We start from the raw sequence: 13,308 nt of genomic DNA on the forward strand, positions 1-13,308 counted from the left end.
TCTTTGAATCTGCAGGGAAAAGCTTGAACTTTTTATGCATCTCTTACCCTCAAAAGAATAATTAAAACCTTCTCCTTTTCAAACATTAAATATTTCTACAAACAACTTACTCCAAGGCGATCTTGTTCCAGTTTACGTTTTCCTATTTCTTTACTAGCCACTGCTTTTGCACGAGCAAGTTCTTCTCCATACTTCAGAGTCAAAGCTTTCTTAACTGTAACACGTTGTTGAACTTTGTGAATCTGAAATATAGGGTAATTCTGAAAATGTAAATCTTAGGAGAGGAAATACCTTCTTAAACATAATTTCTTTAGGGTATTCAACTGAAAATTTAAAATATGCTAATATTACGTCTCAATGGAGAACAATGTATAGGTTACACATTTTGATGGCTTTGGTTTATGGTTTTATTAAAAATTTGGCCCATAAAAATGTGTAGTAAACATGGGACTACAATATTTGAATTTAAGAAAAGAACATTACTTGTTCCTGAAGCTTCTTCAAAAACATTCTGTTGACACTGAGAATTTTCTCTGTTGCCTGAAGCTGCTCTGTAAGTTTTGTAATTTTTGTTTCAGCATTTCGAACAGATTCTTTCTTCTTAGCTTCTTGCTGTACTAGATTCTTTAAAACAGATTCATCTTTCATCAAGAGAATCCTAATTGGGAAATAACAAAAGTCTTATGAACATTTTTCTAAACTAGCGGACTGACACCATCAGAAGAAAAAACTTACAAAGTAATAGCTCATTTTTAAAAATATGTTTATGCTACACAGAGGTGAATATTTAGAAGAATAAAATAAGTATTCAGATAGACACTGTTAAATTTTATGAAAGCAAATATGGGTTGGTCGTTTTTTTTTTTGGCGGCACCATGCAGCTTGTGGGATCTTAGTTCCCCGACCAGATACTGAATCCAGGCCCTCAGCAATGAAAGCGCAGAGTCCTAACGACTGGACCACCAGAGAATTCCCTGGGCCTGATCTTTAAAAAAAAAACAAAAAACATGCGTCTGAGTAATGTGAATTACAGTTGAAAAGCTGTTAATAGTAAACTTCAATGTAGCCCTAAATAACTCCTGAAAAATGAGGACTTAAGAGGGCTTCCCAGGTGGCACAGTAGTTAAGAATCCGCCTGCCAATGCAGGGGTCACAGGTTCAAGCTCTGGTCTGGGAAGATCCCAAAGGCCATGGAGCAACCAAGCCCGTGCACCACAACTACTGAGCCTGCGCTATAGAGCCCACGAGCCACAACTACTGAAGCCCGTGCGCCACAACTACTGAAGCCCACACGCCACAACTACTGAAGCCCACATGCCACAATGAAGAGTAGCCCCGCTCACCACAACTAAAGAAAGCCCACGTGCAGCAACGAAGACCCAACACCCAAAAAAAAAAAAATTAAAAACATAAAAAATAAAAAAAACCCTCAAATAAAAAAAGAAAAATGAGGACTTAAGACAGAAAATCGCTATGTTTAGTTTCATTTATAATGCTCCTAATAAACACACAAATAAACATCTAATAAACATAATCAAGCACATTTAATTAATTTACAAACCTCTAACTCATTTTATCTAAAGCAAAGCAAAGGAGAGAAAAAGAAGTCTAATTTTTAAACAATAGACAGATGTAAAGTCTGGAACTGAGAAGTAAAAATCAGGACAAAAAGACAAATTTACAGATACAGATTTTCATCTTTTCAACTACTGAATATTATGATTAAAAAAAAAATGAAGCATCTTTCCCAGAAAGATACCATATTTCAAACAGTCACAACACATGACATCTAGAATGAATCATAAAAACAGAGAATATGTGATAAAGAGAATGGGGAATATAAAGACAAAGAATTTTTAAAAATCTTTTCATTTGTTATAAAAGTTATTAAAGAAATGGAATCTATACGAATTTATTTTACTTTCTTTTAAAACATACACAGTACCATTTCTTGTTGATAATTTTGGAGATTTATGGTCATGACAATATTTCATCTGTGAGTAACATTTTTCAGATTTCTAATATCAGGGTACATCTTAATGTTACTGCATATCATAGTTTTTGTAATAACACAATATTTGACCATGTGTCTTACTGAACAGACTAAGTAATGACTATTTCCAACAATCAAGTCTACCAATTTTAACAATAAAATATGCTTCCAATAAAGGTCTTTAAAAAACATGCCAGAGGTTTTAAGCAGTACATAAATCTGAAGGGGAAAACTTTCTTTTGAAGTCTTGATATTTTTATTTAAGCATTAATACTATTACTTCACGTAGATGTACAATTCAACAAAATGATAGCCTTCTCTAGGCTTATCAAGTATGAAAGAATTAGTAATCACACAGTATACTTATTATTGACGTACACCACAAAAATACATCCCTCTAATATAGGAACACTTAGATACATGCAGTATTTAATCAGATAATGAGACTCACCTATGTTTTTTAAGTTTTGCTTCTGCATCTGTAACCTGCTTAGTAACCACTGCTATCCTGCCAATCCCATCAATTTCTACATCAGAGTTTGCTGGGGATGATGAACTTGTCTTCAGCTGATCTGATTTAATCAAACGCTGTTTCTCACGACTAAAATAATCAATAAAGATTAATAAATTACACCAAAAAATAAACTGAAATTAGTTTTTAAAAATGTATTCTATTTCATAAAATACAAATATTAACTAAGTGACTAACATATTGACTAATAACAATGATGACCAACATGCATGACCCAAGTTGGCATTCAAAGCTGATAGTGTAGTTCTCCTTTGTAACAGCTTTTATCTGTTTCTAAGCTGTTTATACCTCGGTGCATCACTGCCTTCAAGTTTATAGATGAACATCTGGCTCCCCCTCCTGTGCAAGTTCTAAAAATATTAACTCTTCATCTTGGATAAAAATCAACATCTTCATTTCCCAATGCCAATAAACTGTATACAGATTAAGCACCGAAAACAGCACACACCTTTAAAGCTAATTACATAAAATGCCACTTACTTGGCAATCTCTTCCTTTAACAATCTATATTCAATCTTCTTTTCTTCAGGCAAAGCTTCAGGTGTTCGCATGGGATCATTTTCTTTTTCAGATTTTGGAGGTACTTTCGGTTTTGAAGCTTGCTAGAAAACATTTGAAGTCAACCAGATCAAAAGCTTTTATAATCCTACACTAAGATCTGTATTTTACATTATCCAGTGCACATTTATATATTTAGAAATAAATAAATATCTTCATCATTATTTTCTATTCCATTTAAAAAAACACAATGCTGGTCGTTAACCACCAAATTAATTGTACAATCCCAGTAAGCAGTCAAGACTTATGGTTTGAAAATAATTGAACTATTTCATATCTAAGCAACTGTTGCAATTAGGAATAGGGATAAAAGTTGTATTTAGGTGATACACTTTAATAAAAAAAACTATTTTCTGGTAATATAACAAAATTCCAAAACAATAAATTTCCTTAGTACAGAGGACAATTACCCACACAATTTTACTATTTTGAAAAAAGGGACAGTCAACTGGAAACAAAAATAAAAGGGTTTTTTTAATAGTTAAATCTCTCTAAATTTATACACGCTTCATTATATAAACTCCTAATAATACAAATACTTAAAATATTTCTGTAATTCGATATATTAAAAATCTAAACCTCTAAGGTCTAATTTCCAGGAAAAACAAACAAACTTTAATGATTGTCAATAAATCTTCTTTTCATCTTTCATTACTGCACTTACCTCGGCAGTTCGTCTTGCTTCTTTAATCATGGACTCCAATCCACCGAAAACACTATTGGTTGACTTGGATGCCTCTCCCTCAGATTCACTATCATCGGAATCATTTAGGGTTACAACCACTGATTTATGCTTTGGAAGCTGCAAAGACAATATATTTGTTATTCCTGATAACAAAAGTATCTCTATCCTTTTCTTGGCTCTACCACAATTAGCTTCATGACCTTGAACAAGTCACTTTATCTGCATGAATTTAAATTCATAAAAATAATGGGTTCCAAGCAGACAGTCTATGGTTCCTCCTGTTTATATTGTATTAATTGACTTACTTTGTCCCACTCCACAGATACTGGTTATATCCAAAAACATAAAAATATTCTATTGATTATATTCTCAGTCTCTCTAGATACTACTATCATCATTTTCTTCATTAAGTCTTATTTTCTCCAACTTTCTATAAAGAACCATAATGCAGTCTAAATTAAGCTTTTAAAGCCAAAGAAAAAATTAATAATTCTACATTATTATTAACAAAACTTTTTGGCTTTTGTGCTTATATATGGAGGATAAGTTTACCGAACAGAGGCAAGATTTCAACTTGGCTTTGCTCCTTTTATTTTACTTTAAAGCCATTAGAAAACAAGGTAGAAATAAATTGTCATTTCAATCTCCTTAATAAACATTGAAAAACATCGTAAGTTCTTCCATTATAGTATAGTCATTAATTGAAAAATTATGAGCAAAGATGGGAGAAACAAAAAATAGATATAATTTGCTAAAACTGACTAGACAGAAAATCTAAATGGACCAACTTATATGGAACAAAAACTGAGGAAATGGCAAAAAATACCACTCTGAGGAAAATAATGCTTCCCCAAAAATATTATCATGAACTCTACCAGTTTTCAAGTGAAGAAGCTGCTCCCATTTCACTATTAATAAACAAAAAATAATACATACATGTTTGTATATAATAAACTAGGAGTTAGGGAATAGGACAGCAAAACTGCAGACAAATTTCTCACAAGCTGTTTAAATAACAATAAGAGTAATTATTTTGTTTGTTTTTACCGAGATCACAGTTCGTGGAAGACGAGGTCCTCTGTGAAACTTTGGGTTCTGTATCCTAGGCTGAGATACTGTATTAATACTGACTATGGATAGATTGCTTCTTGGCACAGGCTGTGAACTGTTCAGAACTGGAGGTGAAGGCGGGTCACTATTACTGGATGTTTCCTAAAGAAGAAAGAGACAGATATGAAGCAATTTTAAATGAAAAGAAATTTCTGTCACCTTTAAAGGTCTTGAGCAAAGTAGTATCAGACTTATCCCCACTTTACTGAAAAGCCCAATGAATCCCAAACTAGCAGAGAAAAGTAGGGCTACCTAAAACTAAGCTCAATAGCACCACCTAGAGGTTCAGGTACCTAAATTACCTCTGGCTTGAAAGCTCTTTTATTCGCTAGAGATTTAAGTAGCTCTTCTCGAAGCAGCATTTCTTCCTCTTCTTCCTCATCTGCAAAAGGTGGTTTTGGAGGCTGTTCTGGATCTTCAGGTGGAAGAGGTGGTAAAGGTGGTAGAGGAGGTAGAGGTTCAAGAGAAACACACAAGCCTTCCACATAAGGCTGGCTCAAAGGTGGTATTGACTAGTTGTTTTTAAAAAAGAATAAATAATAATTACTATGCAAATTTTACCCATTCCAAGTGTTTATCTTTAGAGTAACATTAAATTAGACAAAGGTAAACAGGTTATTACTGTAAGCATAAGTGAACTAAGAATACTGGAAATCTCAAAACTAACCAAATCCAATATTCAGCCATGAAAAAGTATGATTTTTACAAAAAAATAAAAATCAACAATATTTGAAACATTTAATTTATAAACTTCAAGATAGAGAAATCAAACTTTGCAGTGTCTATCTCCCTAGATGACTACCTGAAACAAACAGATAACAAAAAATCAGATACATACGACACTAAAGTACAAATCAAAACTTAGGAACCAAAGGGATTCTGGGTGGGAGTAGTCTAGAGTATCTCAAGAATTAATTGTAAAGAAGAGTCACCACTACCCTCATAAAATCCTTGTGAAATGGCTTCTTAGAGATTATCTATAAAGACAATTTTACCCAAATCCCAGAATTTGCACATATTTTTGCTTCAAAGACCTTCCAGTATTTCCCTTGGCATATAAAACAATTCAAGGAAGAAAGAAAAAATGTTTCTCTCTCACTCTCTGCTCTAATATTCCCCTCATCTTCAACTTCCTAGCAGGACACCATATGTCTACCTAGGAACCGTGAAATGGCAAGGTCCCCACTAACCTATTAAGAGAGATCCAGTGTGACCTCTACCACTAACCTATTAAGAGAGATCCAGTGTGACCTCTACCACTAACCTATTAAGAGAGATCCAGTGTGACCTCTAGGTTCTCTCATCTGAAATAACTTCGGAAATTTTACTTTGTGATCCCCCACTTCCTTTTTTTTTTTCTTTCTTTTTTTTAACAGGGGACTGACAGTTCTTTCAAAAGGTAGGGAAAAGAAATTAAGTTGCATAGACAATGCTTTTCTTTTACTGAATTTTCAAATTAAAAGTAACTATTTAATCAAAAGAGGAGAAAGGAAAAAAGTTTCTAGAAGCACCTTAATGCACTTAAATCCCAATTCCCCCTAAAAAAATCCAAAACAATAGATAATTCTTACTCTGCTTTGGAATACATTTTCTGAGGAACAAAGAGAAGAAAGAAGGAAACATACTAAGTACTGAAAGAAAGTCAACATGAGATTAAAAATTAGCTACGAAAAAATCTACCAAATGGATAGCCTGCCAATAACTAATCAACTGTTTATTCCATAGATTTCATAGCTATTAATTCTGATAAGCAATTTTGCTTTTATGCTCTCTTCAAACTTAACTATTAATTAATTACATGCCAGCTTTTCAAAACAAATTAGAAAAGACATAAGGCTACAAAATTTTCGTAGAAATCATATCAATTCTCACTTACAGAAACCTGAGGTGGTGGAGGCAAAGAAACAGATGGTGCCGGAGAAAAATACCCCAATGAACATTCCGAGAAGAATGGTGGTTGCACTGGTGAAGGAGCTGTAAAAAAAAATTTTTACAAGAGTTTAATAATAGATATATTTCAACAGGAATAAATTAAATTTATGATATTTTTGAAGAAATACAATTGCATCTAAGTAAAGTACAAGTGAGATTTCATTAATCTCCAATAAAATATTTAACCTCCATGAGACCACCTCCATCTATTTAAAATTGTCCTTATATCATTACAAAATCAGCCATCCACTTAAGCTGATATTTAGTCCCTCAAAACTCTCTACTTTGTTCTACTTTTCACCTAGTGGTGGTAACAGGGAATAGAGCAGGAAAGGCTAGAAACACTTTTTTTGGGGGGGGAAATAAACATACTTTTTAAGAAATAATAAAACAAAAAATTCCCCTGAATCTGCCAAAGTGTCCTAACCAAAGGAAAACAGTGATGTGGTGACTCCATTCCTCCCTTCATGTGGAGAAAAGTTAAGAAATGGACTATTTAAATTGGATAGAAAGCAAACAGGACTAGGAATGGAAAGAATTACCCATTGTATTTAATTATTAAAGTGTACACTTTTTCACATTTTAATAATTCTGGGGACTTCCCTGGTGGTCAGGCAGCTAAGACTCCCAATGCAGGGGGCCCGGGTTTGATCCCTGGTCAGGGAACTAGATCCCACATGCCACAACGAAGAGTTTGCATGCCGCAACTAGAAGATCCCACATGCCGCAACTAAGACCCGACGCAGCCAAATAAATAAATAAATAAATATTAATAATTCTGAAATAGTTACTGATGCATCTCGGTTAAATTGTTAGCATTTCTTCCTTGGCAGCAGCTAAAAATATTGATAATTGCACATTTTACTGTCAGTCGTTTCTTTAGACTCACTGAAATCTGGCAGATTCAAAGACTACTCTTGCTACTCAATAACCATACAACCTTAGGGAAAACTAACATTTCTTTGTCCCCGTTGTCTCTCAAGTCAATATGGATATTAGCCACATGCCTTATACGGGGCTGACTTGTGGCCCAAATGATGCCATTTGACTATACACTGACTTTAGAACACTTTACTTCTTAAAAACATAAATATTTGTAATGAATATGGCAAAAAGTTAAAATTTACAAAACTGAGTAGAGTACATTCTCTGTATAATAATTTCTTATAAAATTCTTTTAAGAGGGTAGATCATAAAATTATTTTATAGAAAGAGTAATAATAATATTGTCAATACTTGGAAACTACAATGAATCATCTCCAAGAACCTGGAAATATGAAAATTAAAGATTGACCAAAGAGAATTAAACTATGAAATCAAAATATAAGATTATTAAATATGAACCAAAACATAGTAACCTGAAAATGAGCACTTTTATTAACATTACCAAATCATACAGATTTTGCCTTCTCTCTAGGCACACTAAAGTAGAATTCTAGTTTAATTTGGTCTCACAATATGACCACTGGAAGAAAAACACTGATCATGTGGCCTTGCAGGTAAGTATTCTAGTTCCTAGAACACCAACTGCATTTGGTTGTCTGCCTCAGTTTTACGTGTGTTAATTAGTAAGAGAACAGGTCTCTCACAGCTGATCACCACTGAATATCAACTAAAGCAAGCCTCTAGCCCCCAAGGATGGTCATACCCTAAAATGTGCAATCTAACTGAGGTACAGCCCTAACGGTTCTAACCAGCTGACCCTAAGACACCACTAGTATAGTATCACTTTCCATCTCCTTATTCCTACAGAGTATCATCAGTGGAAGGAGGAAGGAAGTCTAAAATCAAGAAAGATGCCCCCCCCTTTTTTTTAACTAAAGCGAAGAATGCCTTAGATACAAAGATACTTAAGAAAGCAAAGGTTTGTTTATTTGTTTTTTAAACAGTGTTCTCACCTTTCCCACAATCTTCACTTTTTAGATCACATAGTTAACAGTAGAACACTGCCTTCTTATTAAAATGCTATATAGAAAGAAATACTTAGAAATATAGGTTAATATTACACATTTGAGGTTTGCTCTTGAAGTATTTATAACACCAAATAATGTCTATGGTTGTACAACCCACCAGCAAATCTCACTTTCATTACACATTTCTTTCAAGGTTTTGGGTAGCTTTGTGACCATTTTCTACTTAATAATTGTGAATATGCAAATGTTTTAAGGTTTAGCTCATACCTGGAGAATTGGTTTCACTATCTGTATCCATAGCAACTTCTTCATAGTTATCATATTGATAAATGCCTCCTCCACTATCAGTAGGTTGCTTATCTAAGGATCGTCTCAGGTCAGGATCTGAAGACTAATTACACAAGATTTTTTTTTAGTTTCACAACATTTTCTGTCTTAAGCTTTTCTTAGGCTAGAAATTACAAAACAATTAATAGTTATCTTTTATGTAGAACAGTATCAAAAATCATGATTATCCAGTTAGAACTGCCTATCACATCTGATTGGGGAAATTCAACATACATGACAGGTACACTGTGGTTGACATTTTACAACTGTCAGAAAATGAAACTAGCAAGTACTATATATACAGATGAAATCTCCCAGAGTGAGCTGAGCCACTAAATAATCAGCTATTCCTCTAGAAAATAAGATGACCCCAAGCTCATAAATACTATTGGCCTCTCTCTGTAAGCTAAGAAACAGATAAATGAATTCAAGTTTTATGTAATCAAAACTATATTTAGAATATTGCCCAAATAATCCATTAACATTTTAGTTATGAATAAACTAATGATAACTGAAAACTAAAAACTCTTGGTCATATGCTCGTATGTTTTCTTTTCTTTTCTTTTCTTTTTTTTTTTTTTTACTTCTTACAATGTTCCACTTGGAGACAGTTTATAACAAATTGAAAACTAGCAAAAACTATCCAGATGGATATTAAGAGTAACATACAACTATCAATACAATACTTCTCTAAAAAAAGATTCTATCAAAGTGCTTTCTGGAAGTTCAAAGTATGAATACTTATATATTCCTTACTTAAGCAAACCTAACTCTTGACTTCCTACAATTAAAGAGCTCTTATTCTTTAATATCCCTCTATTCTTTAATAATACACTCACGAGTGTATGAGACTACTCATGAGTGTATTATTAAAGCTCAGAATTCTGAAATTTGTCACTGCTAATAGCCCTAGATCAGTATTAAATCTCCAGTTTACTTCCTAACACCATCCATAAAAGACAATGACTCAGTCATTATCAATGACTTATACATAATAAAGGCTCACAAATACTTGATAACTAAAGTCACAAGCACTAACACTATTACTATATGATGATTTAACTTTCTTTAAAATAGTCCATATCAATTAATCATGACACATTTCTAATTCTACATTACTAAAAAATGGAAAACTAATAGGGAACAGTCATTTTAAGAATAAGTCCTCATTACAACTCAGTAATGTTACTTTCTTCTAAACAGAAAATGACAAAAAAAGTCAAAAGGAAGCTTTTCTAACCATAATATTATATTAGTCTTTCATTTCTTCTATTTCTAATATCTATAACTATAAAAACGACTCATTCTCAATTATAACCTACCTTCCCTTCTTCCCAAGAGTTATTTATATAATGAGCTCTATCAAACAAAAGGACTTAATACTTTTTCTTAGTTGACTGAATTTATGAAATAAGACTATAAGGACAGTTAAATTTGAGTAATATTTTGATTTTGTATTTTTGAACTCCTTACTTTACTCCTTGATCTCCTCTTTCCACCAACCAATTTCATGAATCGATTGTATTGCTCTTCCTGATTTGAGAGATCTCGAATTTTTCTGATTTCTTCTTCTCTTTTCCTTCTCTCTTCTTCTTCAGCTTGTTTCCGTTGATCCTCTTCTTTCTGTCTTTCCTGTTCTTTTTGTTGTTGTAGTTTCTTCCATGCCTTTGTTTGCTGCTTCCTCAATGCTTGTTTAGCTTTAAATAAAAAATACAGAAACATCAGTATCTATTAGAGTTAGAATTTTCTAGAAGATACAAGAAAATAAGAGCTTTAACAATTTTTTTTTCATTATTAAGTCATATATACAGCTGCTCCTCTATGTTCATTTATATAGGATTATCCTTTAGTCAGGATATAATTCTCAGCTCAAAACTTTCTGAATTAAAATCTAAAAACCATACTGATATAGGAAATCAATTAAAAGAATTTAACAGAAATGATCACCTGTAGTGCTAACTTTTTTGGCCGAATGTGTTTTTGTACTGGTTTTAACTTTTTGCTGTACAGTTTTCATCTTAGTCAGCTTTTCTTTGCTTTCTTTCATCACCTGCTGTTCTTTTTGTTGCCATTTTTTACTGGCGGACTGAAGAGCCAAAAGACGAAGCTGCAATTCAGATAGCTCCTCTTCATCTTCACCAAGCTTCTTTAAAAAAGAAACAGTTGCCATTTAAAAATTCCATTATTTGACTTTAAACATATTACCAAGTCAAATCTTTTATAAGATCAGTTAGTTAGTTTTAAGGCAAATACTTAAATGGTAAATATTAATACAAATAAAATAAGGAAACTGAATAACTTACCATAGCCCTATACTCTAATTCAGTCCCTGTAATACAAACAGAAGATCAATCTGTAGAGGGTGCATGTGTATATGTAAGTGTGAAGGGTTAGAAGGGGAGGGTACAACTGATGATGAAAAAAAAAAGTTAAGGGTTAGAGATGGCACTTAACTGCCTCCCAAACAGGAGTAGCAATCTCATGGCAGTGAATGCAAGAAGAAATCAACCCAGGGGAGGTAAGGAATGAAGAACGAAGTGGTTCCATAATCATGTGAGGTTACTAGCCTTACAAGTACTACACAGAACAGGCACAGTGAATGTCAAGATTCAAATTTGCAAACTTTTAAAAATATATATTTTATAAATCTTTAAATCAGTTTTAAAGGAAGAAATATGTAAAGATTTGCTTATATTTGAGCATTCCATGTTCTAAAGCTACAGATATTTATCTGAATATTGAAAATATTTTGAACACCCAAGACTTCTTCAGGGCAGCTAAAACAGGAAAACAGGTTAGGAACAAATGTTTGAGAACTTTTTTCCAATTGAAGTAACTTCTTAATTTTTTCACTCTACTTTTTTTGAGTTAATTTTAAAAATTATTCTATTATGTACATTTTAGCTAAAATATAACTGAAAATGTCAGGCAACCTAAGCAGAGGTTCTAAATTGGAGTCCATGAGACTTTAGTGGGAGGGAAATAAGGGGTCCTTTGGCATCCCCACTCCTTGAAGTTAAACACAAAGCTGTATATGTTTTTCCTTTATGTGTGTATATGGAAAAGGAGGGGCGACTCAAAAGATGCTAAGACTCAAAAAGGTTAAGGCTCGCTTATCCAGTAACTTTCCCTTATCGGTGAATTGTAATTACATTTTTTAAATCCAATAAATTATTTAATTCTCAAACATTAAAAAAAAAAAAACCAGTGGATCCTACCTAGTAGTTTAACCTTATATAGACTATTATAAATCTCTAATTAAACTACCAACACATATTTCAGTACTTCAGTTTACCCAAGCCAGGATATAGTTTAGTTACCCTTTCCTTTTTTTGGGAAATATATGTAACAAATGAACTTAAAAATTATCATGAGTCTTTTTTACTCTAAGTCACTTAAACATATCAAATTCTACTGCTTGGTACTGAAGACCTACAGCCATGCTATCCAAAAATGGGACCAACAAGCCATGTATGGCTATTTAAATTTAACTAAAATTGAATAACAACTTTATTTCCTCAGCCACACTAGTCACATTCCAAGTGCTTAATAGCCACATGTGGCTACTAATAGCTACCATATTGGAGAGTGCAGGTATAGAACATTTCCATTATTGTAGAAAATTCTATTGGACAGTGCTGATCCAGAGCTTAAGTAAAATAAAGCTATCATTACTGTTCCACTGTGACTTAAAAGTCTTTGATTATCTTTTGCTACTAACCCTTTTGGAATGAAAGAGACCACTGATTCTGTCATTCAACTATATGCTACTTAAAGCAGCTACTTGATCAGCAAGAGCACTGAGCCTCATTCAAACTCCTTGTTCTGATGCCTAAGTCCTATGTAACTTTAGGCAAATCACTTAATCTATGCACATGAATCTTAGTTCATCTGTAAGAGAGATGTCAACCTACCTACGGAGTTATGGTTATGATATTCAAAACCATACACATATAAACGCACACACGTGTGTGCACATGCGTGTGTATCTATTATATTATCATCCTTAAATTCAGGACCCTCTCTTTCCTAAAGCTTCTAGGCTCTTTGCATCATTTCGGTTTACCCATAAAAAGCAACTGAAATCTTAACAGAAGAAACTGCAGATATTTCAGATCTCTAATTCAACAAACAAAAGGCTTGGGCCAGTGAGTACCTATTACACGTCGAACACAGTGCTTGATGCTCTTGTACTTTATCCTGCTGAACCTCACAACAACCCAGAGAACAGATGACATTAAACTCATTTTGTAGAAAA

General features: G+C 33.1%; 1 protein-coding gene across 2 annotated transcripts in view; it reads right to left on the reverse strand.

The window, feature by feature from the left end:
- ZFC3H1 (zinc finger C3H1-type containing) overlaps window positions 1-13,308 on the reverse strand; it is a 46,854-nt gene that overhangs the window by 21,597 nt on the left and 11,949 nt on the right. The window contains exons 4-14 of one of the 2 annotated variants that reach the window (XM_068560407.1): window positions 10,998-11,193; window positions 10,524-10,747; window positions 8,991-9,114; window positions 6,755-6,852; window positions 5,181-5,390; window positions 4,816-4,980; window positions 3,748-3,885; window positions 3,006-3,127; window positions 2,445-2,594; window positions 484-658; window positions 111-242 (exon numbers count right to left, since the gene is read on the reverse strand). In XM_068560407.1, coding sequence (XP_068416508.1) covers window positions 111-242; window positions 484-658; window positions 2,445-2,594; window positions 3,006-3,127; window positions 3,748-3,885; window positions 4,816-4,980; window positions 5,181-5,390; window positions 6,755-6,852; window positions 8,991-9,114; window positions 10,524-10,747; window positions 10,998-11,193 — 1,734 coding nt within the window. Of the gene's footprint in view, window positions 1-110; window positions 243-483; window positions 659-2,444; window positions 2,595-3,005; window positions 3,128-3,747; window positions 3,886-4,815; window positions 4,981-5,180; window positions 5,391-6,754; window positions 6,853-8,990; window positions 9,115-10,523; window positions 10,748-10,997; window positions 11,197-13,308 lie in introns of both variants that reach the window. The other variant, XM_068560406.1, reaches the window with a different exon arrangement.

The sequence above is a fragment of the Eschrichtius robustus genome, chromosome 13 (assembly GCF_028021215.1).
Source record: "Eschrichtius robustus isolate mEscRob2 chromosome 13, mEscRob2.pri, whole genome shotgun sequence".
Lineage (NCBI taxonomy): Eukaryota > Metazoa > Chordata > Mammalia > Artiodactyla > Eschrichtiidae > Eschrichtius > Eschrichtius robustus.